Source organism: Malus domestica, chromosome 12 (genome assembly GCF_042453785.1).
Source record: "Malus domestica chromosome 12, GDT2T_hap1".
In the NCBI taxonomy this organism is placed as follows: domain Eukaryota; kingdom Viridiplantae; phylum Streptophyta; class Magnoliopsida; order Rosales; family Rosaceae; genus Malus; species Malus domestica.
This window is the reverse complement of record NC_091672.1, coordinates 27,685,059-27,706,241: the sequence shown is the minus strand read 5'-3', so window position 1 is coordinate 27,706,241 and position 21,183 is coordinate 27,685,059. Positions and strand designations below refer to the sequence as shown.

General features: G+C 36.1%; 2 protein-coding genes across 3 annotated transcripts; both read right to left on the bottom strand.

Moving 5' to 3' along the window:
* Nucleotides 1–867: 867 nt before the first annotated feature.
* Nucleotides 868–4,356, bottom strand: LOC103450879 (probable protein phosphatase 2C 5). 2 transcript variants are annotated; one of them, XM_008390281.4, is made up of 9 exons: nt 4,059–4,276; nt 3,077–3,330; nt 2,595–2,766; nt 2,285–2,502; nt 2,071–2,178; nt 1,853–1,978; nt 1,530–1,759; nt 1,183–1,430; nt 868–1,073 (listed from the first exon to the last, which is right to left on the bottom strand). In XM_008390281.4, exons 2-8 carry the CDS (start codon nt 3,284–3,286, stop codon nt 1,211–1,213), a joined length of 1,284 nt encoding a protein of 427 aa, XP_008388503.2. In that variant the 5' UTR covers nt 3,287–3,330; nt 4,059–4,276; the 3' UTR covers nt 868–1,073; nt 1,183–1,210. The 2 variants fall into 2 exon arrangements, with proteins under 2 accessions (XP_008388503.2, XP_070665329.1); XM_070809228.1 differs by having other exon boundaries at nt 868–1,430; nt 4,059–4,356.
* A 3,354-nt stretch (nt 4,357–7,710) lies between these two features.
* LOC103450877 (kinesin-like protein KIN-14I) lies at nt 7,711–13,271 on the bottom strand. The gene is made up of 19 exons (XM_029089978.2): nt 12,926–13,271; nt 12,627–12,793; nt 12,389–12,532; nt 12,024–12,257; nt 11,868–11,939; nt 11,685–11,753; nt 11,459–11,548; nt 11,204–11,323; nt 11,030–11,111; nt 10,805–10,900; nt 10,520–10,696; nt 10,332–10,438; nt 10,058–10,236; nt 9,799–9,960; nt 9,423–9,676; nt 9,163–9,326; nt 8,878–9,075; nt 8,245–8,783; nt 7,711–8,110 (listed from the first exon to the last, which is right to left on the bottom strand). The coding sequence occupies exons 1-19, from the start codon at nt 13,041–13,043 to the stop codon at nt 7,984–7,986; spliced, it is 3,099 nt and encodes a 1,032-aa protein (XP_028945811.1). The 5' UTR covers nt 13,044–13,271; the 3' UTR covers nt 7,711–7,983.
* Nucleotides 13,272–21,183: the final 7,912 nt, after the last annotated feature.

Here is a 21,183-nt window from a genome sequence, read left to right as displayed (position 1 = left end):
AAAATAATAAATTTTATGTCTGAGTATCCTAATTTAATTTTATGAATATTTTAACTTAAAAATATTTATATTTTGATAAATATTAAAAAATCACTAAACGACATCATAAAACTCATGGGAAAATTATGAAAAAAAATATGAAATACATGAAAGAATTTTTTTTTATTTACTTTAGCTGTTGGATTTAAATTTGAATCGTTAGATTTTTTTTTTTACCATTGGACTTGATCATATTAAATCTTAGCCGTTGAATTCAATGAATTTATAAATATATAAAACTATAAAAAAATACACATATATAGTAAACCAACCCACTAACCAGCGAGAAATCTTGGCCTAAATTTACAAAAATGGTTTTTGGTTAAAACTCATATTTGCCCCAAAAGTTGGAGCAAGTTAGAATGGGTTTAGAACCTAAAAATTGAGTTTTATTCCAACGATTGAAATAGGTTTAAAGGGATGAGAAAGTGAGCTAAACCTCACAATTAAGTAGTCATCATAATGTGGTTCAAATTCATCTTTGGCGATAATCGAACATAATACCTCACAAGTGAAAAGGAATACCACTAGACCATAGTACTAAGTGGCAGTTTTTCATTAGTTTTAACATCTCACAATGTCCAGTACAAACAATTGTGGTGCTTAAATCTTACTCTTGTATTTCAAAACAGCAACTAAACGAGAAAAGCTTGTATAGACCGTATCCATTTCATACAAGACCGTATCCATTTCATGCAAGTTGTTCTTCATTTAGGCACATTTGGAGTAAAACAAAATCAGGCAACTAAAGGCAGCTCGTTACATGAAAAAAAACAGTAAATTGACAAGATCTAACCAGCATTTGTAGGCAACTGCAAACAAGTGCTAAAAAAAATTGGCTATCGATTATATATTCATTTGTTGTAACACAGTAAGTAGAGGGAACAACAATGAGTTAGGTTCGTTCTAACACAACAATTACTCAAACCTTCAATTTACTTACAAATTAAAGCTGATAGCGATAACACTTCAACCCTTTGTCAGTCAGTCAAACAGCCGAGCACAAACCAGAATCGCCACAAAGTTTCGACACACTGCAAAAAGGATATCTCAACTTCATTTCTTACACACATCTATAAATAGTCACCACCTGAAAAACGAAAACCAAGCATATGCTCACACTGCCAGATTAAAAAAAATTACAATTTAGTGAACGTAATCGGGTAAATTACTACAAGACCACTGTGGGTCTTGTCAGTCTTTTTCCTTCCATGGCGTCTTTCTTGTTCTGACACTTTGCGCAGAGGAAGGGGCCTTCCCATGGCTTTGATGCCGGGGAGAAGAAAGGCGCAGAGTTTACTGATAAACCTTCAACTTGGGGCTGATCCACTTGGCAGACTGCGCAACGGAAAATCCCCGAATTAGCATTCAGAGGAGAATCCTTACCCAACCTGTATTTCAGTCAAGAAACGAAAGAAATTAGGGCTGCATTCAAACTAGAAATACAGCATAATAATTAGCAGTTAGATAATAAACCATGCTGAACTGACCTTTCATCGAGCATTGCTGAACCTTCTTCAAACAACTCCTCCACAACTCCGATAGCAGAAAGTTTATTTGTCTTGTTCATGGAGTTCTGATTTTTCTTCCCAAAGATAAGCGAAGCAAGCATGTTTGGTTTCTTAATTGGTGGTGGAGGCAAGACAGTATGGCCTGAAGGGATTATGTCAACAACTACGCAGGTTGTATCATCTTTCAGTCCCCTTGACCTCAGAGCCTCCTAAAACAGAACAAAGAAAATCGGGACTAGATCAGTAAAAACAGGCTTAATTCTCTTGAGCTGTACATAATGTTTGTATTTAAGGAGCATCACCTTAACGACCAGCTTTGCAGCAAGCTCTGCAGGCAATCCTCGACATGACTTGGCAGCCATATCAGATGACAAAGCATCCCAGATGCCATCAGAAGCTATTATAAGTCTTCCCCCAGCATTTGAAAGCTGCATAACCAGGGAAAAAAGTTGCTGAGAATTAAAATTTTGTAAAAGCATAGTAAAAAAGAACCATTGTCAATAGTACAAGATGAAGTCACCTTCACTTGCTTGACATGGGGTATTGGGACAATGTATTCTCCCACATCTGTGTCGCCAATTGACCTAGAAAGGCATAATCCACCAGGCCAACAGCGAAGGGGACCAACCTGAACCATGTAAACATAAGAAATTTAGACCATAAAAAAAAATGGTTCATTGAAATGCCTTTCAGTTTACAAGTAAAAAGGGTGAACAAAATAAACTAGGATATACCTCATTGCCCCCAAAAATATTGAGCCTTCCTACTTCACCTCCACTGGCAGTAACACGCTCCCTCTCTTCTTCATTTTCTTCCAGCCTGTGATCAACAGTTAAGAGTGAAACAACACCTCCCTGGGTGTCTAATATACATCGTGAATCCCCAACAGATGCAACAGTCACAGTCCAATCATCAATCACAACAAAAGTCACAGTTGTACCAGAAGTTTCCCCTGAGGTTGAAATTAAATCAGAAAGCTAAGAAAAACAAAATCAAGCAAATCAAATAAATAATTACTGGAAATCAAATGGCTTGATGTTATACCTTTCTGTTGAAATTCTATATCAGTTTTGACAAATCCTGCAACCAGCGCCCGAGGAAGGGCTTGCAGCCATTCATCCCTACTGGTTCCTTGAGGAATGGCACTCAAAACATTAGCCAATAAATTCTCCTTGGTAAAAATAGCAGCTGATATACCATTATGCCCATCAAAAATCTGCAGACAAATAATTTCAAATTTGTATCAGAAAGAGTGAGGGAATGAAGTGATGCTCTATTGGTGCTGACAAATGTAGAAGAAGAAAAGTTACTACACAGTGATTGCTCATTTATCACACCGTTTCAAACCTGAGAACAACAATGTTCCACTTTACCGGACACAAATGCAACTATCAAATTCACTCAAGGTGACTTTTCACTTTAAATGATTCTCAAATTCTTTTCCTTTTCCTCAGTTTTCAGCAGCCAAACAGAGATCAATTGTCCTTCATATATGTACAAAGACAGAAAATAGAGGGGGAAAGTACCGCAAAGACAGAAAATGATGTTGACGGATCCGAATGAATTCTTTGGCAATCGGTTTTTATAAGAAAGTAATCTTCTCCTTTCTTCGCCAAACCAGCCTGCCCATACTTCAAATAAGGTTTCTCAACTTTCTCACCCCTAAGCTCACGACCAATCAGAGTCGCAAGTGGAGTGAGAGGAGATTTCATCGCCGATACTTCAATCTGGCTCATTTTAGTGTCCGTTGGGACATTTCCAAGACCCAAGTGCCAAAACCCTATTCATCCAAACGATTAAACAAAATCCTGTCAGAACTTCATTGCAAACGTGTACATCTAAATGTACTAAATCACCTCGTACGTCCATCAACTGGCTTAAATGATTCACATATCAAAGTTAAAAATGATAACTAGATAACGGAGCATATGCCACTAAATTTTTACACATTAGAAGCTTTCGCTACGCCTACAGAATCTAAAACCATCCCCGGAAACTGACCCAATGCTTCTATGCACATATTTCATAAAACCGGTAAGCTACAAACGAAACAGAGCTAGATACAATTTCTAATGGAAAACAAAAACCAACAGAATTCATACCGAAAGAAGAAAAAGAAAAAATTGTTCTTGCTAGTATATTTTATAAATTTAGTACCTTTTCCTCGAAACAACAACCGATCAGAAGCCATTTTACACCAACAAAATGAGAAAATTATATCAAGTAAAAGCAATTTACAAAAACCCCCACCTAGCAATAACAAAATTTAAACTTTCATAAATAGTAAAGGGCGAATTCAAATAAAACACTTCACAAAATATGCAAAAATAGTCCCTTTAGACCCCGAAATCCATCGAAAGATCACAGTAAAGCAATCTACTGAATCCTCAAGAAGTAAAATTGAGCTAACCACGAACTATACGAATCATAAATATTGCAAAATTAAAAACCGGGGAAATTCAGAAATAGCCAAAAAAATGGAAAAATCAGAGGGATTTATCGGGGTACCTTCGAATGCAGAGCAAAAACACTGACAGTCAGAGACGGATCGAGCAGGGAGGATCCGACATTGAAGCCCATCTACAAGTCCTCCATTGGAATCGAGCTCGCACTGGTTCGAGAACAAACCCTAGGAGAGAGAAAGCGTCGCACCTTTTCCGTGATTTGATTGGAAGACAGCTTAGAGAGAGAGAGAGAGAGAGAGAGAGAGAGGGGGTGGGATTTTTGGGAGAAAACTGTGTTGTATGAGATTTATGTCCGAATTCTCCGGCGAGAGAATTGCAAATTGGTAGGGGTGAAATGACGGAAGTGACCTCTGATGGAGTGGGTTTGGTTGACAGTTGGGTCCCTTTGACTAACGCAGCTGGATGTGGTTGCCTGCATGATCCACCGGCTGGTGGGGACTTGGGAAGCCACATTGTTCGTATCGTATCTTTTTTGTTTTTTTATTTCGACGTAATATTTACGTTTGTTGCCAACCTCCATTTGTGAACCACGTATATTGATTAGATCAAATAAACGATCAAAATAGTTCAATTTGTTAATTTTTAGGCGAATATCAAGTCAACAAATGTATCAAATAAATAGACGGTTCATCATGAATATATTATTTGATATCTGCAACTCGGGCGGGTTGAATGGTCAACCCAACCCTGATTCATTCTTTACAATTCAGGTTTGAGTTGGGTTTGGGTTCAAGCGGATTTAGTCAAGTTCATATTTTAATTGGATTCAGATTTTATTACACCTTGTTTTCCTTGATTTTCACATTTTGAGCGAAACAACGTCAATTGTAGTTAGATTTTCATTTACACATCATCATCCACACAAAAGTTAAAACAAACAATTTTTAATGTTTCAACCATGCAAATTTGAAATTGGATTACAAGACCTACACAGAGATTCAATAAAAAAAATGTAATAGTAACACTATCATTCATTCATATTCATATGAAGACAAACTATAAAGAAGTATAGTCATTCCAAGACTTATTCATAACTTATATAATATGAAGTGCGATGGTAATATGTGTATGAGCGAATTAGAGCTCAAAATTGGATTGTGTTTCAGTTGACATGGGCGGGCAAAAACATCATGTCAACCCAACCCAATAAATGATCTGGTTGAGGTCGGGTTGGGTTTGGGCGGGTCTTTTCTTCATACTAACCTACCCGATCGGATTTGAAAACAAGTTGGACATGGACGGATTCTGGTTGACCCAACCCAAGTTGCACCCCTACCTACCCTGTCTAGTTATTATATACATTCAAATGACTAAATGATCTCCGATTATAAGTAATTGAATGATTCCAATTATGAAATTTATGGTCAGAATACGTTATTTGTAAGGATGGAATGAGCTCATCCCCCAAGGGGGAAATGCAAGTATTAACCAACGTCAAATGTAGTTTACATTAATTAATTGGGTTAAGATTTAACTGTTGCAAAGACTTATTAAATCCCTACATGCAATATTTAATCGTTAACTTTTCGGACCATGTACTTGTACGTAGTATAGAAGTACAAGTGCAATTAATCAGGGGCACTGTGCTCATCTCTTAGGTCTCGAGTTTGAATTCTCTATTTTCTACTTCATTTGTTTATATCTTAGGGTTAATTTATTTCTAATTAGATGACAATATAATTTAAGAAAAAATTAGTATCCGGTTCCTAGTTCTTACTGTTCATTAACTAAGACCTTATTAGTTCTCAAATTTTGATTCAAGTCCCTAGCATTAATGTGATAATGAATTTACATGTTTATTATATATTTTTTTAATATAAAAATTAGTAATTAATTTAGGGTTTAATACTCACACCTCTATTAAACTTCTAATTAATTTTCAATTCAAACATTTCCAAAATAATAAAAAATTAAATTAAGTTTGTACCTATTAGTTTATATATATATATATATATATATATATATAAAGATTCTCAATTTTTTAATCTTAAATGTACCCATTCATATAATTTTTCAATTTTTTTAATCTTAAATGTACCCATTCTCAAATATATCAATTTGTTATATGTAAAATGTACCATTTTTTTAATATAAAATCCATTCAAAATTTTTAATCTATGTTTAAACTTATATGGGTACATTCTTTTTCGTTGATTTGAGAATGTATCCATGTTTTGGTACAGTAACTTTTTTTGTTAATTTTGGTTAATGTACCCATACATATATGTACACACACACATACAATATAATAGAGAGTATAATTTTATTTTATTATTTTTAATCCCATAAATTATGGGTTTTATTTAAAATCTCATTAATATAAACAATTACAAATTTCAATTTTTAATTTTTAATTTAAAAAATATAGTAACTTATATTATTACATTAATGTCAGAGACCTCAATGAAAAATTAAAAACTAACAAGGTTGCAATCAAAGAATATTTATAGTTAGGGACCGCATCCAAAGTGTCTCATAATTTAATGTAGCACCCAATTGCGTGAACAGTATAGTTTCAAACTTGAGATCTCTTGTTGAAGAGGTAATTTGAATTGTAAGCGCCTTGCTCCAGTCAACCCTAATTTGAAAATCGTAGAGTATTGTACCAATATTTTTATGTGAGATCTCTTGTTTAACAACCCTAACTTGGCAGCCACGCACCAACTCCAATTTCACCAAAAACAAACCCTCCTCCCTTGTTCCGTCACAAAACATGTGACGGAACTTTTTCACCTTGCAAGCAAGAAAGACTCCGACTTCATTTAATGAGATAAGACTTTGTTGTTGTTGTTATATCGGAATGATCGCCAAACTGTAGTTAATTTTGTGTGTACCATACTTGATCAATCCTGAAACTACTGAGCATCGGTCAACGTTATACCGTCAAGGACCCAGAAAAGTTTCCCTCCAACCAGGAGGCCAATCACAGCGCGACACGTGTCGACATCAGAAGCCAATCACAACACGACACGTGTCAATGTCAAAATGAAACTAGAAACTCTCTTCTATAAATAGAGATCATTCTCTTACAATATTTCCTAATGGCATTTGTACTAAATCATTCACTAGTACTCATAAAAGGAGAGCTTGAACCTATGTATTTGTGTAAACCCTTCACAATTAATGAGAACTCCTCTACTCCATGGACGTAGCCAATCTGGGTGAACCACATACATCTTGTGTTTGTTTCCCTGTCTCTATCCATTTACATACTTATTCACGCTAGTGACCGGAGCAATCTAGCGAAGGTCACAAACTTAACATTTTTTGTTGTACCAAAGTTCTCACTGATTTTGTGCATCAACAAATTTCATGTTCCCAGTATATTTCTCCAGTCAAGGTTGATAAAATGTGTACTTAGCAGTTAATTAATTAGTAGGAACTGAATTCTGATGAAATGATGATACTTATAAATCCGCTTAATTACGACATTGATTTGTTTATGTTAATTGATAACGTGGATAATCTTGCATGAACTGGATATTTCAAGATCTTTGTGAAAGGAACAAGTAACTTGCGTTTTTTGTTGGGATTATCAAACTAGTATGATTTTAACCGTGCACGAAAGGCTTGTAGCTCAAGTTGTTTATAACGGTTACCATGCATCCAAGATTTATGTTCAGTTTTCCTCCTCCCCTACCCAGTATTGTTTGTATCGAAAAGAAAAATATAGACTCGCTTCAATCCCGAGGGCAAACTGTAATATCAACACTCATATAAAATAAACTTTGATGGAACGGGGTGCTCGACAACTTACATCTCATGACCACCACCGGAGAAACTCAGGCAACCAGAATTATTGCCTATAGAAAACCTCTCTCTCTCTCTCTCTCTCTCTCTCTCTCTCTCTCTCTCTCTCTCTCTAGGTATATGTGAACACACAAAAATGACCCCGAAAAAACAAAAAAAAGAATCATACAGCCAACTTCCCTCAAAACACAATAAAAAAAGCAACCTCGTCGTCGGTATCACTTTGCACTCCCAGGCCTTCGTTTCCCTTCACCGGACCTTCCACTTAAGGTCCTGTGCAGAGGCTGACTAACTCCATTGGGTGGTTTCCGTGATGGCGAAGGAATAAACGATGGAATCATACTCCTGGTGACAAAGCAGATAAGTTGAAACATCTTATTAGAACATGTCAAGGTACATAAGATATTTTGCATAGGAAACAATATGCTGATAATGCAGCTCAAAGAAAACGATATAAACTTATAGCAGTCGGAGTTTACCTAGTTTCCGGGCTCCTTATTGGCCTCGAATTAGTTTTCTTTGCTTTTGCCCTCAGACCGTTTGGAATGCTGGTAGGTTTCGGAAGGTTTTGCTGCCAAAGCATGTCTGGCTCTGAACAATCACTTGTTGCAGCATCAAGCTGATCATCAGAATCATCGGTATTGGCCATCTCATTCCGACTCCTTTGTACATCATAGTCTTGGCTGTCCTCTTTGCTCGCCGTTAATTTTCCAAAGTGTTGTTCCATGTACAACTTCGGAGGGTCAGGAAGGCTACTCGGTCCAAACATCTCCGGCAACTGTCTATTGTCCATATCCCAACTTCCTAATAGATTCTCTTCTCTATTTGCACCTTCATGTTTGTTCACCATGACCTTATCAACCCAATCTCCAGAAAGTACTGAATCCTTATCGGATTCCTCCTTTGAATTTAGTCCTTGATTACAAGCAGGTGGCCAGGGAGGCGAACGTGCATGCATCATCATATCTTGAGGATCTAAACTTCGCCTTTTTGGCTTCAATGCAGTGTTTTTGCGAACCTAGTGCAATTAGATGAACCTCCAGTGTTAGATTCATCAACTAAAAAGGATAAAATAAAGTTTTCAGCTTATCAATTTAATACTTAGCCAATACCTCTATGTTTCCAAAATCATCTGCTGTTTGCCTGCGAGCCCCGGCCAAATCTCCAGTGCTTTTCCGATTAAAATGCAAAGGGGAAGACCCAGCAGACTTGATTCTAGATCTTTCTGGGCTCATGGATTGAGAATATTTAAGTTGCGCTTGCGCTCCCTCGCTTTCCTTCCTTGCTAAGGCTGCCTTAAGTGTAGCAATCTGGATAAGACAGTAAGAAAAATTGGTGAACAAGAGGTTATTGTACATTATAATTGGATATAATTGTAGAAGCCATAGATTAACCACCTGTTCTTTGAGTTCTTTTACATCTGCACCGTCTTTGTTAACTCGAGCAGCACCAAGTTCAACTGTGGAAACTCTTTCTGCAAATTTGAGTGTACTAAGTGTTTCTCCGAGAGCGTCAGGCTCAGGGCTGATATGAACAAACATGAGCGTCTTTGCTTGCCCTCCTGACACAATTGAGGATGGATCAAATGATTACAATGGAGACCAACAAAAAATCAGAAAAATGCCTCTGTGTGCTCAAGTTTATTAAACAATCTTACCGAGTGAGTCTTGGAGTAGTTGTGTAAGTTTACTGTTTCTGTAAGGAACGTGTGCGTTCTTTTGAGCAAGAGAGGCAATGACATCTCCTAAAGCTGAGAGAGATTTGTTAATATGTTGTGCCTCCTTTAACCTGTCTCCCGTCACCTCAGATTTGTCAACTCTCTCACTTCCTGCCAAGTCAACTAGATGCATACAACCCCGAAGAATACTTCCTGACGTCAGGTCTCTTCCGTGAATATGTACTGTCAAGCAACTGTTTATGATGTCACAGGAGTTAGTTTAGACGGATTCATGGTCACTTCAGAACTTTACTCTTAGTGTGAAACGAGAAGGGATCAACTCACAATTTATCTAAGAGGACATTATTAATCTTACCTGTGCGACCTACTACTCCTGTCATTCATGGCTGTGGCACTCACTGAACGATTCTTATGCCCAAGGTTCATCAAATATATAACATCAGAAGTCGATGATACGGGAACAAGGTTCGCCTCAGGTACATTAATTCCGTTTTGAGAGCTGTTGCGAATTTCTAATGTATGTTGGAGTTAAGGACACAGAGAATTATGATATGCATTGTAAAGAAAACAATAGTAAACGAAAAATAATGAGTGTCATGACTCATGAAGGATATCGTTTGCTAGAACCCTCCACCGCAAGGAGATCCTTGACTTGCTCATTGTAAATTTCAAGCATCTGAACAGAAATTTCGTAACAAATGGTGTCCTTTCTCTGTTCTGATAGATAAAATAAATCACTGAGTGCTCTGTAATTTACACCTCGACTTTCCTCTGTAATCTCCTTCGGTCCAGTCTACATAGGTGAACAACATGAATTTATAACTTGTAAGGAGTCAGTTGGCCAAAGAATGAAGATTATATGATGAAACATCTATGCACATATTTTACCATTGTAAAAGTTTTCCCTGATCCCGTTTGGCCATAAGCAAATATACAGACATTGTAACCATCGAGAACAGACCGAATCAGAGGCTGCGTATCTGAAAACACCTCCTCTGCAGAGAAAGAAAAGTGGCAGTGAAAAATGCTGACAAATATGATAGATTAGGAACGAAACCATATTGAGAGTAGCTAACCTTGGGTTGAAAAGGGACCAAAAACTTTGTTGAAAGTGAAAGATTTCCTTCCCTCTTTGCCATATTTGGAGGGAGTGATAATTTTAAGACTTCTGTCATCTATGTGATCATAAGTACTGGCCCGATTTGGTTGCCCAGGCAAGAAGGGCCGCACTCGACAGTATACCCTTATATTTCCTAACCAAAGTAATTGATGGACCAATTAATCTTGTAGACACGTACAAAACACAAACTGTTTCTTAAACATAGAACTCGAGACCATTAAAGGAAGACCAGAAACACTACCTTTCAAATCCTGCACTTGATTGTATAACTTGCGATTTTCTTCAAGAACCTTCTGATATCCTGTCGCTGCAGAAGCCAAACCATGGAGGTGCTTGCCTACATGCATGGTAAACTAGTTATGGTCCTCCGTTGAGAACGTGAAACAACGTTAAAGTATTCGACAAAACGTGAGCTAAGTGAGCCTTATTAAAAGCATATCATATCGTTTTTCATTTGAAGTCCTACCTAGGTTGTTGAACTCCTGCTGGTACCTCATTTGTAGAAGCTTCATTCCTGCTTTTGTATCGTATAGAGTATGTTTCAATTCCTACAGAATAAAGATTAACATAAGTTTCGCCAGTATCTTAGGGCAGATAAACAAAATTTTGTAGCTGCTAATATGATGTGACCGTAGTTTACCTGGATGTCTTTCTGTTGTCGATCAACCAACGTTATCTGCTTTAAAGACTGACTTTTCGATACCTCGCTTTGGTTGTATATTTCCTCCTCTTTGGTTTCAGAGGAAGCTTTCTCTTCAATCTTAATCATCCATCAATGGCAGCAAAATGTCACCCATTGTGCTAATGATAAAAGATACAAACAAAACCGAGACACGTGCACAAGGATATCATAACGACACAAACTTGCCACTTCTATTGAATCTAAAACTTGTACCTTCATATCACCAGAAGCACATTCAGAGGCACAGTCCGAAAGAGGTCTATCAGGGCCGGACAACGTCATATCTCTGGAAGCTGTTTTCATCTGTCATAAAGAATTCAATCATCCCACATATAACATACTTTCTCGAAAGGAGGCAATGAGCTTTCTTTGGGAGAAAAGCAATGCACATAGGAAAAAGCAAGGCAATGTTGAAGAAATGCTGCTGCTTAGTGCTTACCAGTTCGCCTTGGCTTGCTAACCGATGCTCAAACTCCTCCATGACTTTACTCAGCATATTTTCCACAATCTGTTAAAAGCAACAGGAAATTGTTTCTCTAAGTTATACATATATGCATATATATAAACAGGTGCTCGGGCTGAACGAGTAGATAATCAACATAAAAGGTAGAAGAACCCTTACGATTGGTATGTCTTCCTGCCTCTTGTCTGAAAGCAGTTCACGGACTAGCACATGTAAAGAATGAGAGGAACTCTGAAGAGCAGAAAGCAAAACAATTACTTTCCTGCAATATTATGAGTGCAAAATAAAAACTGAGAAACACCTGATCTCACTTACTGCTTCATTGAGATCTTCACTGGACAAACTATCGTGGGACTTTTCGCCCCATGATAAGGTCATTGGAAAGGAATTTGAAAAGGGTTCTGAATTTTTTCGCACGAAGTATTTCCCGCAGGTAGTTGGTTTCAAAGCTCCACAATATTTCCACGATCCAATTGCACCTCCTTGTTTCCACTCAGAGTATGATTTCAATGCTAGAACGCAGTTCACAATCCTTGCGGATTTCCCTCCCTGTAATTTCAGAATGTGAAAAACTGCCACAGCCGAACAACAAATAAACAAAGTACCAATGCATTTCTTCCTAAATCATAAGGATTCATCAAAACACAATTGTTTTCGGAGTACATTTCCTGAGCACAAACCTGTTCCAAATCCGAGGCTTCAAAGGTTGGAAGCCCCATTTCCTCAACAGACACAAGGAAGTTCCTGACATTTTCGAAGTACTGATACGCTGACAAAGCCGCCCCATCGGGAATAATAACGGAGTCACAAGGGCCTTCAACTACCTAAGAACAAATCGCCAGTTAACATTAGCAAAACCAGTCAATAAACAAAAAGGGCTTGAACCAATGCAAACTGGAAACCAAGTTGGGCCATTACCTTCGGCACAGCTCCGGGTTGAACTTTGTTGAGAACATTGCAGAGGATTATTCCACTGCGCAATCCGAGGCGGAAATCCTCTTCCGAAGGCTCAGCCGGCAAATCTTTACCCCCAACGACGCCAACGGTCTTTCTTAGCCACCTTGCTGCTTCATACCTTCTCAACGCTGCACAATAACACGGCAACATTCATAGGATCAGAAGACTTTCTTGGCCACCTCAAGAAATGCAAGAACCAATCAATTGAAAAAATTAATCTGAATTGAAAGATCAAAAATAAATAAAGGAAAGATGATTACATGCTTCCTCGGCCTTCCTAGAAGCCAAGTCGATATCGTTTAAACGACTCCCATGCTTCTGAAGAACGCATTCAACCACAGAAGCTATGGAGAACGGCAAGACTTGCTCCGTCGCCATTTACCGCCAAAAAAAACCCAGAAAAAAAAAACACCAAAAATCTGGGCGTTAAAATTCAACTCCTACCCGTTAATCCAACTTGCTCAAACTACCCAAATCACAATTCATAAGCCAAAATCGTAATGGGAATTCCGGCAAGTTCGAATCTTTTTCTTTGGAAAAATGTGAAGTTTATGAAAAATTTTCCGGAAATCTCTGAGGGAGAAAGTGAAATTAGAAATGGGAGGAAACTTGGATGTGAAGATAGCAAAAAGATAAAAAATTTGGAAAGTGAAGAGAGAGAAGATTTTTAGGTTCGGATGATTTGATTCTCTCTCTCTCTCTCTCTCTCTCAGGCTTTCTCTCTCTATCTTTCTCTGGTTAGACTAGTTTTAGCTTGTTTCCCTTCTCTCTCCGTTTCTGGGTTTGTCAAATATAGAAGGAAAAATACTACACCGAACCTGGTTCCGAGCCTCTCGGGAAAGCTTGGCTCTAACGGTTTGTATTTAACGGATCCTTTTGTCTCTAAAATTAACATTTTCCTTGTTACTTTGTTATTTCATTTTAGGTTGTGAGAGATGAAAGAATAACTTTTGTCACATGACGTTTTGTGCTAATGGAATAAAAATATGTGAACAAAAAGTTACATATGTCTTTATTTCTTTGAGCAGGACGCTACCATGACAGTATACATGTGCTATATAAGTCATTATCATTGGAGGGATTCTTTTTTCTTGGAAGTGAATTAAAGGGGCATTTCTTCAATTTTGTGGTCACATAAAACCTAATTTGACTCTTGCCCTTCTCTTTGGCCAATTGGACTGGTTGGATTAACAAACTTGTCTTTTGCCTTTGTTTCTCACTTTTTGGTTAAAAAAGAAGGGTGTGGCTTTATGTAAGGTAGATTGATGAGAAAGTTTTTAATATCGTCATGCTATTACAAATTCACATGTTATATTATAGTGTATAATACTACTTATATATTATAAATATAATATATAATATTAACAACTAAATATACATGTTATAACGATTGATGTCTATAAAATTACTCTCAAATACAAGCAAAATAAAGAAGTCAAAACCTTTTATGTTCAAATAGTAATATAATATTCAACACATTTCTTAGAAAAGTCAATATCTTCTCAAATGACTTAGTCATCTAATTGACGTTATGTTAATTGATTGAAATGATTAGAGAAATTAATAATTCAAAAAATAAATAAGTTATTAAATTATTAAGAGTTAGGATATGATCATTAGGACCATTCTACTTGCCCAAAAATTGAGAACTTGGCCTTTTTAGATATATTACTTGATTTGAACTTAATATTATTCAGTAGTTCTCATGCAATTAATCAAACCCTTCATAAAGCACTTTAATTTAATTAAAAACCATATAAACTAATTCAAAATTAAGAAAAACAAAATATAAATATAAATTTCAACTAATGAAAAGGAAATTGAAAGAGGAAGAACACCAGCCTCCAGCTGCATGCACTACCCTATCTTCTTTGCCCCTCTTCCACTTGTCAATGAAAGATGATTGGGGACCCATTTGAATAGCACATGATATATGTGCACCACTTCATGATTTAGGCCATTTGTAGTCACATTAAAAAAAAATCATTTGTATTAGAAGCTTATATACTAATACCTTTAAACTTTGCTAATAATATTTTTCTCTTTTGGGTTCACTTATTTTGAATGTTTTATGGTAAAGTTGCATAGTCCAAGATTCTTCTAGGCTTTGTGAGTGTGGTGGGGTGGGATAAGGTGAAGATGCACATGATCTCAAAGTTTTTTTTTTCTTTTACATTTTTACACTAGGAGAAGGAGGAGTGCGGCTAAACTACACAATGGACAACCTAATTAGAGCCTCCACCTCAATCGAGATCTCCCATCCACCCAAGGTTGTTTCCTTTAATTTGGGGATAGATATGCGACTTTGGGTTGATTTCTCAGTTGTTGGTGGGTTAAATTCATTTCCAACGACTTGATTTCCATAGTGGTGTTGCTTTTCTTGAGATTTGTGGTAGCGTCGCCTTACCTAGCCAGATCTATTGTGGCTCTGCTTGCGGTAGCAGCGGATCTCATAGTTATGAAGTCATAGGTGGTGATGAACTAACTAGTGGAGTGAATCAACCGGTGGATTTTGTTCTTGGGTTAGTGTAGGTTTAGTGCAACTTTTGTTTGTACGGCGTCTAGCAAGTGATGTCTTGCCTAACGAGTGATGTGGCCTTCCTGTTAGTGATGGTTTGATGTGGACTCGCTTCTTGGTGATGATATTGCCTATGCTCTGATATAGGTCTATTGTGTCTGTCATTTTTATGGCAGATCTACCAGCAATGCTTATGCTATTTTCAACGTTGCATATGCTTGTGGTAGTCATTTATAGGATTATTGTTTATATATGAGTTGTGCGAATTATCTCCATATCAATGAATTGATTATTGAAGAACGTATCAACATGGAAACCCTTGTCATTATTATTGTTTATCAATGAAAATTGCTATTGCTTCTTGTTAAAAAAAAAAAAAAAATCACGATCCAACCTCCATTTGCATGAAATGACCTCAAAAATAATAAATTAAATTCAACATTCGCAATGATAAAGTAATTATTATGAGCATCATGGAAAATAAGGGAAAAAAGAAGACACATTTTTAGTTGTTCTAGCAGTATTCAGTTTTTACATGGTTAGAGAATGTTTTAAAGTTTAGTTGACACGAATGCAAGATGACAATATTTATTAATAAATTTATTATGAGTTCGATATCATATTGTTTTTTTGTAAGTAATAAATAAATAAAAAACTTAAAAAGAAAAAGAATATTGTTGTTAATTCAAGGCTAGCCTTAATTCAACTCCCGTTCCGTCTTCCAACGGTTGAATTATTCAAATTTACCCGGTTAGGAATACGAGCCTAAACAGGTTCGGCGCCAATTTTAAATGTTCGTTAGTCGGAGATTCGACAAAAGCCGTTGTGGGGCCCGAAAGTTAGAGGTCCACACGGGTAGGACCCAAAGCACCACGCCGGCTTTGTAATATTAGTTAAGGACATCAGGCTGCCGGCCCAAGCCCAACAATCACAACAAATGGGCTCCACAGGCCCCGCTAAAGACCCGCCCAATAAAAACATGACAACAAATCACATCATAAAGTTTATAGAGTTAATTATAAATTTGTTCCCTTAATTTTAGTGGTTGTTCCACTTTGGTCCTTGTACTTGCTTTCGTTATATTGTTCCTTAAACTTTTGAATGTGTCAAACAAGGACAGTAGTGTTGAATATATTGACATAGAAACCTTAAAAAAAAAAAGGGCTAGAAGAAGAGAGGACTAGCGTTATAGGGCCGATAAAGTGTTTTATGACCAGTTTAACATCGAAACAACCACTCAAATAGCTACACATCTAACAAAATTATTAGACCACATTATTCAATGAGGTCGATTTTATTGAACTTTTTGAAATTGAAAACTAGAAGTAAGTGGTTATGTGTTAGTAGATTGTGAGCATTTTCAGCAAAGTAGATGAGTTACTAAAATGCACTAAAAAATGTAGTCACGTGTCATTGTGCCAATTTTTTTTAAACAGAGGCTACCGTTTATCCTTAATAATTTTATCCTTGATAAACACACTTTTAAAAGTTTAGGGACCAATTTGGAACGAAGCGACATACACATGGTCGAGTAGTTGAGCTATAATTATTAATATCAAATTCAAATGTGAGTAACCTCTTAGAGATAGAGCCTAGAGGCATGTCCCTCCCTAGCACATGTTTAGTTTGCAAATAGACTATGCATACTTTTGAATTTGACCAAAGAGAGAGACCCTCCATTTCCAAACAAGTCAGTCATTGTCTAAAGTTAACTTTGTAGGACACTTATTGAATTAACTAGAATCTCTACACTCAAGGGACACATCTTAATGGATTTCATAATATTTTGTGAATCTTGATGCAGTAATGTCTTCTTTTTTCTTAATGTCATTGTTGTTTTGCATGATCAGGAGTTACTTTTACAAATGATGAACTAATCGTCGATCGTTGTCAGTCGTTGATGTATCTAGATTTTTTTCGTGATTAGGATCGCCATTCCTTTACCATAACAAGCTATAATTGACAGGTTCAAAGAATCAAAGGCTTTAGCTATAAGTCAAGAAGAGTTAGTTCAAGATTAAGAGTACTTAGCATAAATAGTATAACGGTGCCTCATTTCCACCGAATCGCTAGCTTCCAAGACCAAACCCGATTGAAGAGAGGTTATTGGCTTTCTGCGGAGATATATCTCGATCTTTGTATAACACTCAAAAAATTATTTCATTTGTATGCAAGATTCTCTATCTGTCATAAAGAGAAGCTTTTGGTTGTTTGCGGAGATCGATACATCTCCATCTTCCTGATCTTGGTTGCATGCAAGATTTTCTCTCAATTTCGGATCACCAATCCTACACTTTTGGCTATTTAATGAGGAATTCAGGGGTTTTGTTTGCACTTTGCATTTGCTTTCATAGAAATTTAGAAAGAACGTCAAGTGACAACAGAGAAGATAAGGGAAACAGATAAGAAAAATAGCGAAAATTTAGGGCCTGTTTGGTATTCTATTTGAATTTTTTTATCATTTCTCAAAACATTTCTTAAGAACATTTATTGAAAATATTTTTTTTAAGACTTAAAAACTTGATTGTGTACGATTTAAAAATTTTAAATCTTACAACTTAAACTAGACAAAGAGATATAAAAAGAGGGGATCGCAGGAGAGGGAGAAAGATGAGAGAGAATGAAAGAAAGTAAGAGATGATTGAAGAAAAGAGAAATAAGAGAGAGGATGAGATAAAGAGGAAGAGGAGTGAGAGAAACAAACGAGATAATGAAATAGCGGATTGAAAGAAAGACGAAAAAGATAAAAAAAAATAGGAAGAGAAAGAAGAAAAGAGAGAGAGAGGGGGAAGGAGGGAGATAAAAAAATGAGCGAGTTTAAGTTTAAAATTTCTAAAAACTAAATTTTTTTGTTTTTAGAGAATAAACTATATTTTTTAGTTAGTCTTGAGTTCAGTTTTTCAAAATAGTTTTACCAAACAAATTTTTAAGGCCTAAAACTTGAAAATTGTTTTTCAGTTTAAAAAGTTGGATTCAAGTAGAATACCAAACATTCTCTTAGGGTTTTTGACATTCTTTCTTTAGTTTTCTTCTAAGCACAACAAAAGGGTGAAATAGAAAAAGAACGTCAAGGTGCAATGTCGAAATTCCAATTATCTGACCCTTTTCTGTGAAAAAAAAAAATCTCAACCTAACCGGACCCAAAACTTATCATAATTTTGAAAGCACATAAAAAAAACGGGTTGAGGCCATCATATGCAATTGTGACTTGTGAGTCAAGTCAGTCATGGCACTTTTCCCCCTAAATCATGACAGGATCAACATTTCATATCTTTTGCTGCCTCGCCTCTTTGCCCCCTAAACAACTCGTAAATTTCTATCACTTGGTGACATTTCTACACATTGTTTTGTCTAATGGTCCAGCATCATATGCTGCAGATTAAAAAAGTTCAATAATACACCAAAGTAATGCAGGTATCATGTTTGCTAGAGCAGTGTGGCTATCGCACACAAAACTATAATATATTAAGTTAAATTGTCTTGGCACATACGCGTGACGGAAAGAAATTTCATTTTGAACTCCTTATGTCGAATTTGTGGATGCTCCACCTATTTGCAATCGTTGATGTCCGCATCTTCAATTTTACTTGGCAATAAGGGAAGGGAGCCTTTTTGTAACGGCGACAAAGGGTGTTGCTGGACTTTGTTTGCAAAATACATAAATACAACTTATCATATGAGATTTCAGGGGATCATATGCTGCATTAATGGCTTATACTCGTCCACATTTTTATTAAATTTTGTACTGTTTCTAAGTTTGAATCTTCTTTTCCTTCCTATAATTTAGATTAGATTAAATATTGCTTGAATAGAAAAATTAATAAATTAAAGTAATAGGAAGCTTTGTGCTAAAGAACTTGCTAAATTATTATGTCTGCTTTCCTTTAATCTCACACTAAATTCTAACATGGAGGAGTTTTTTTTTTTGCCTTATTAATTTTTTTTTTAAAGGGACCAACTAATGGCTTTGTTATGGTAGTCATTCTTTTGGGGGCCGATAAGACTCACAGATGCATTTGAGTCTCCCCCTGGGCATCATCGTGTGATTCACCAGCGCTAGGAATCAAATTCAGAACGTATCGTATGAAATACGGGTATGAAATTCATCCTAACCACTGGGGCATTTAACATGGATGAGTTGGGGAAATTCAAGATAAGCACATTAATTCAAGAGATTGGGGATTAAAGCTTTGGTGTTCTTCTTTAAGGGGCCAAGTTTCTGTTTTCTTTTGTTCCCAAAACCTTCATTATTTTAAAGCTCTCAGTCACCAGGTCGGTCCATAAAACATTTAGTTTGAGTGGTTATGGATAGGCCTAATAGACAATGCCATTGAATTAGACAACTCAACTCTCTTCCAGTCATATCATGTGTGGGGGAAAAAGGGAAGTCGATGAGTTGTTAAACCTAAAAGAAAGGTGATTGATTCCAATTTTCATGCTTCAAAATATTGTGAAACAATAAGATATGTGAAATAAGTGTCTTCTAGGCTTTTAGAAACCTAAAATACGGCGAACTTAAGAGCATCTCCAACAAAAGTTGTAAAACCACTAAAATTTTATTTTAAAGAGCTAAATCTAAAAAACACATCGTCAACTGACTCAAGGGTGGATCCGTGAGCCAAGGAGAAAAGAAAAGAGAGAGGAGGTGGTTTTAGAAAATGAGTGTGTTGGATTTTTTTTTTATTTTGAAATGATTGATTTAAAGTATTCAACGTTTGTTAAAATATAGTGTGGTTGGATATGAAAAATTAAAGATACTAGCTAAAGTAGTTTTTCGACACTATTCACCAGCTAAACTAGCAAAATTTAACAAAACTGTTTGTTAGAGATGCTCTAAGCTCGTATGATTGGATCAATTAGTTCTTTGTCTAGTGATCCTTAACTTATGAAAGCTCAAAGAAACTTTAAATTTGAATTCCCTTCCCAATGGATTCAAAGAAGAGAGTGCAAAAACCAAAAAGAAGATATTATAAGAAGTGAACAAGGGCTTGAATAAATGAAAGAGGACTCAAGAAACATAATTAAGCAGAGAATTGTAACAGGTTAAAAAAGAGTGCGGAAATCACTTTTGTGCAAAAAATAAAATAAAATGAGACCAATAAGATGAAAGGCCCAAACAAACAGTTCTACTGCTAACCCACAAAAACATTGATCAAAACCCAAATTTGGTATCTCAAGCCCAAGTTTCACTCTTACCCTTGCAATAGGTCCAATGTTGGTTGGATCCAAGTTCAAGTATGTTTTAAAAAGCCCAACCGCTAATTATAAGCCTAATTACCATATATAGTGTGTGGGTTTATCCACAAAACACAATCTTTACCACTAATTGAGCATGAATGGTTGAAATTGCATAAGCTTAAAAGTTAAAAGCATTAAGCACTTGACAAATCAGACCCCATAATATTTTCCGATAAATGCATTTTTTTCCTAATGGTTCTTGTTAAGTGGAAAATACACGATAACACGTTGCAATCAGTGTTATGTGAAATGAACATGCAGAGATTAAAAAGAAATGGTTGACATTGGAGGGGAAACGTTTATGACTCGTTTGGAAGTACTTTTAAAATGGCTGAAAACGTTTTTAATGAAATTTTTTTTGAACCAATCTTTAATAAAAATACAAGTGAAATCTAAAAAAGCATTTCAAATGCTTTTGAAACCGAAAAATATTTTCTTTACAAGTACTTTCGGACATTTTAAAAACAAACAAACATGATGAATCCACATTCCACACCGACAAGGCATTAGAAAACAAATGGCAGTGCGTACCTTGCCTAAGCTGTAGGTCCACGTCATTTTGTGATTAGACTTACAATTATTCGGTGCATTTCCTTACTGAGCAAATTTCTAAGGAATAAGATCATCTCCGGATCTTATTTGTGGAAATTTAGATAATTAATCATTCATATTCGTTTATTGTACATCGTACAGTTAAAATTTATTTAAATTTAAATATAAATAATACCTAATAAAAACTGATCGCACGATACACAATGAACG

What these genes read in the sequence shown, in the direction of transcription:
- LOC103450879 (XM_070809228.1), bottom strand. Translation starts at nt 3,286, where the DNA reads ATGAGCCAGATTGAAGTATCGGCGATGAAATCTCCTCTCACTCCACTT. An exon ending in CATCATTTTCTGTCTTTGCG is followed by an intron (nt 2,767 to 3,076) that starts GTACTTTCCCCC and finishes ATTTGTCTGCAG; the next exon opens with ATTTTTGATGGGCATAATGG. An exon ending in ATATTTTTGGGGGCAATGAG is followed by an intron (nt 2,179 to 2,284) that starts GTATATCCTAGT and finishes TACATGGTTCAG; the next exon opens with GTTGGTCCCCTTCGCTGTTG.
- LOC103450877 (XM_029089978.2), bottom strand. Translation starts at nt 13,043, where the DNA reads ATGGCGACGGAGCAAGTCTTGCCGTTCTCCATAGCTTCTGTGGTTGAA. An exon ending in GTGAAGATCTCAATGAAGCA is followed by an intron (nt 11,940 to 12,023) that starts GTAAGTGAGATC and finishes TCTGCTCTTCAG; the next exon opens with AGTTCCTCTCATTCTTTACA. An exon ending in TAGCAAGCCAAGGCGAACTG is followed by an intron (nt 11,549 to 11,684) that starts GTAAGCACTAAG and finishes TCTTTATGACAG; the next exon opens with ATGAAAACAGCTTCCAGAGA.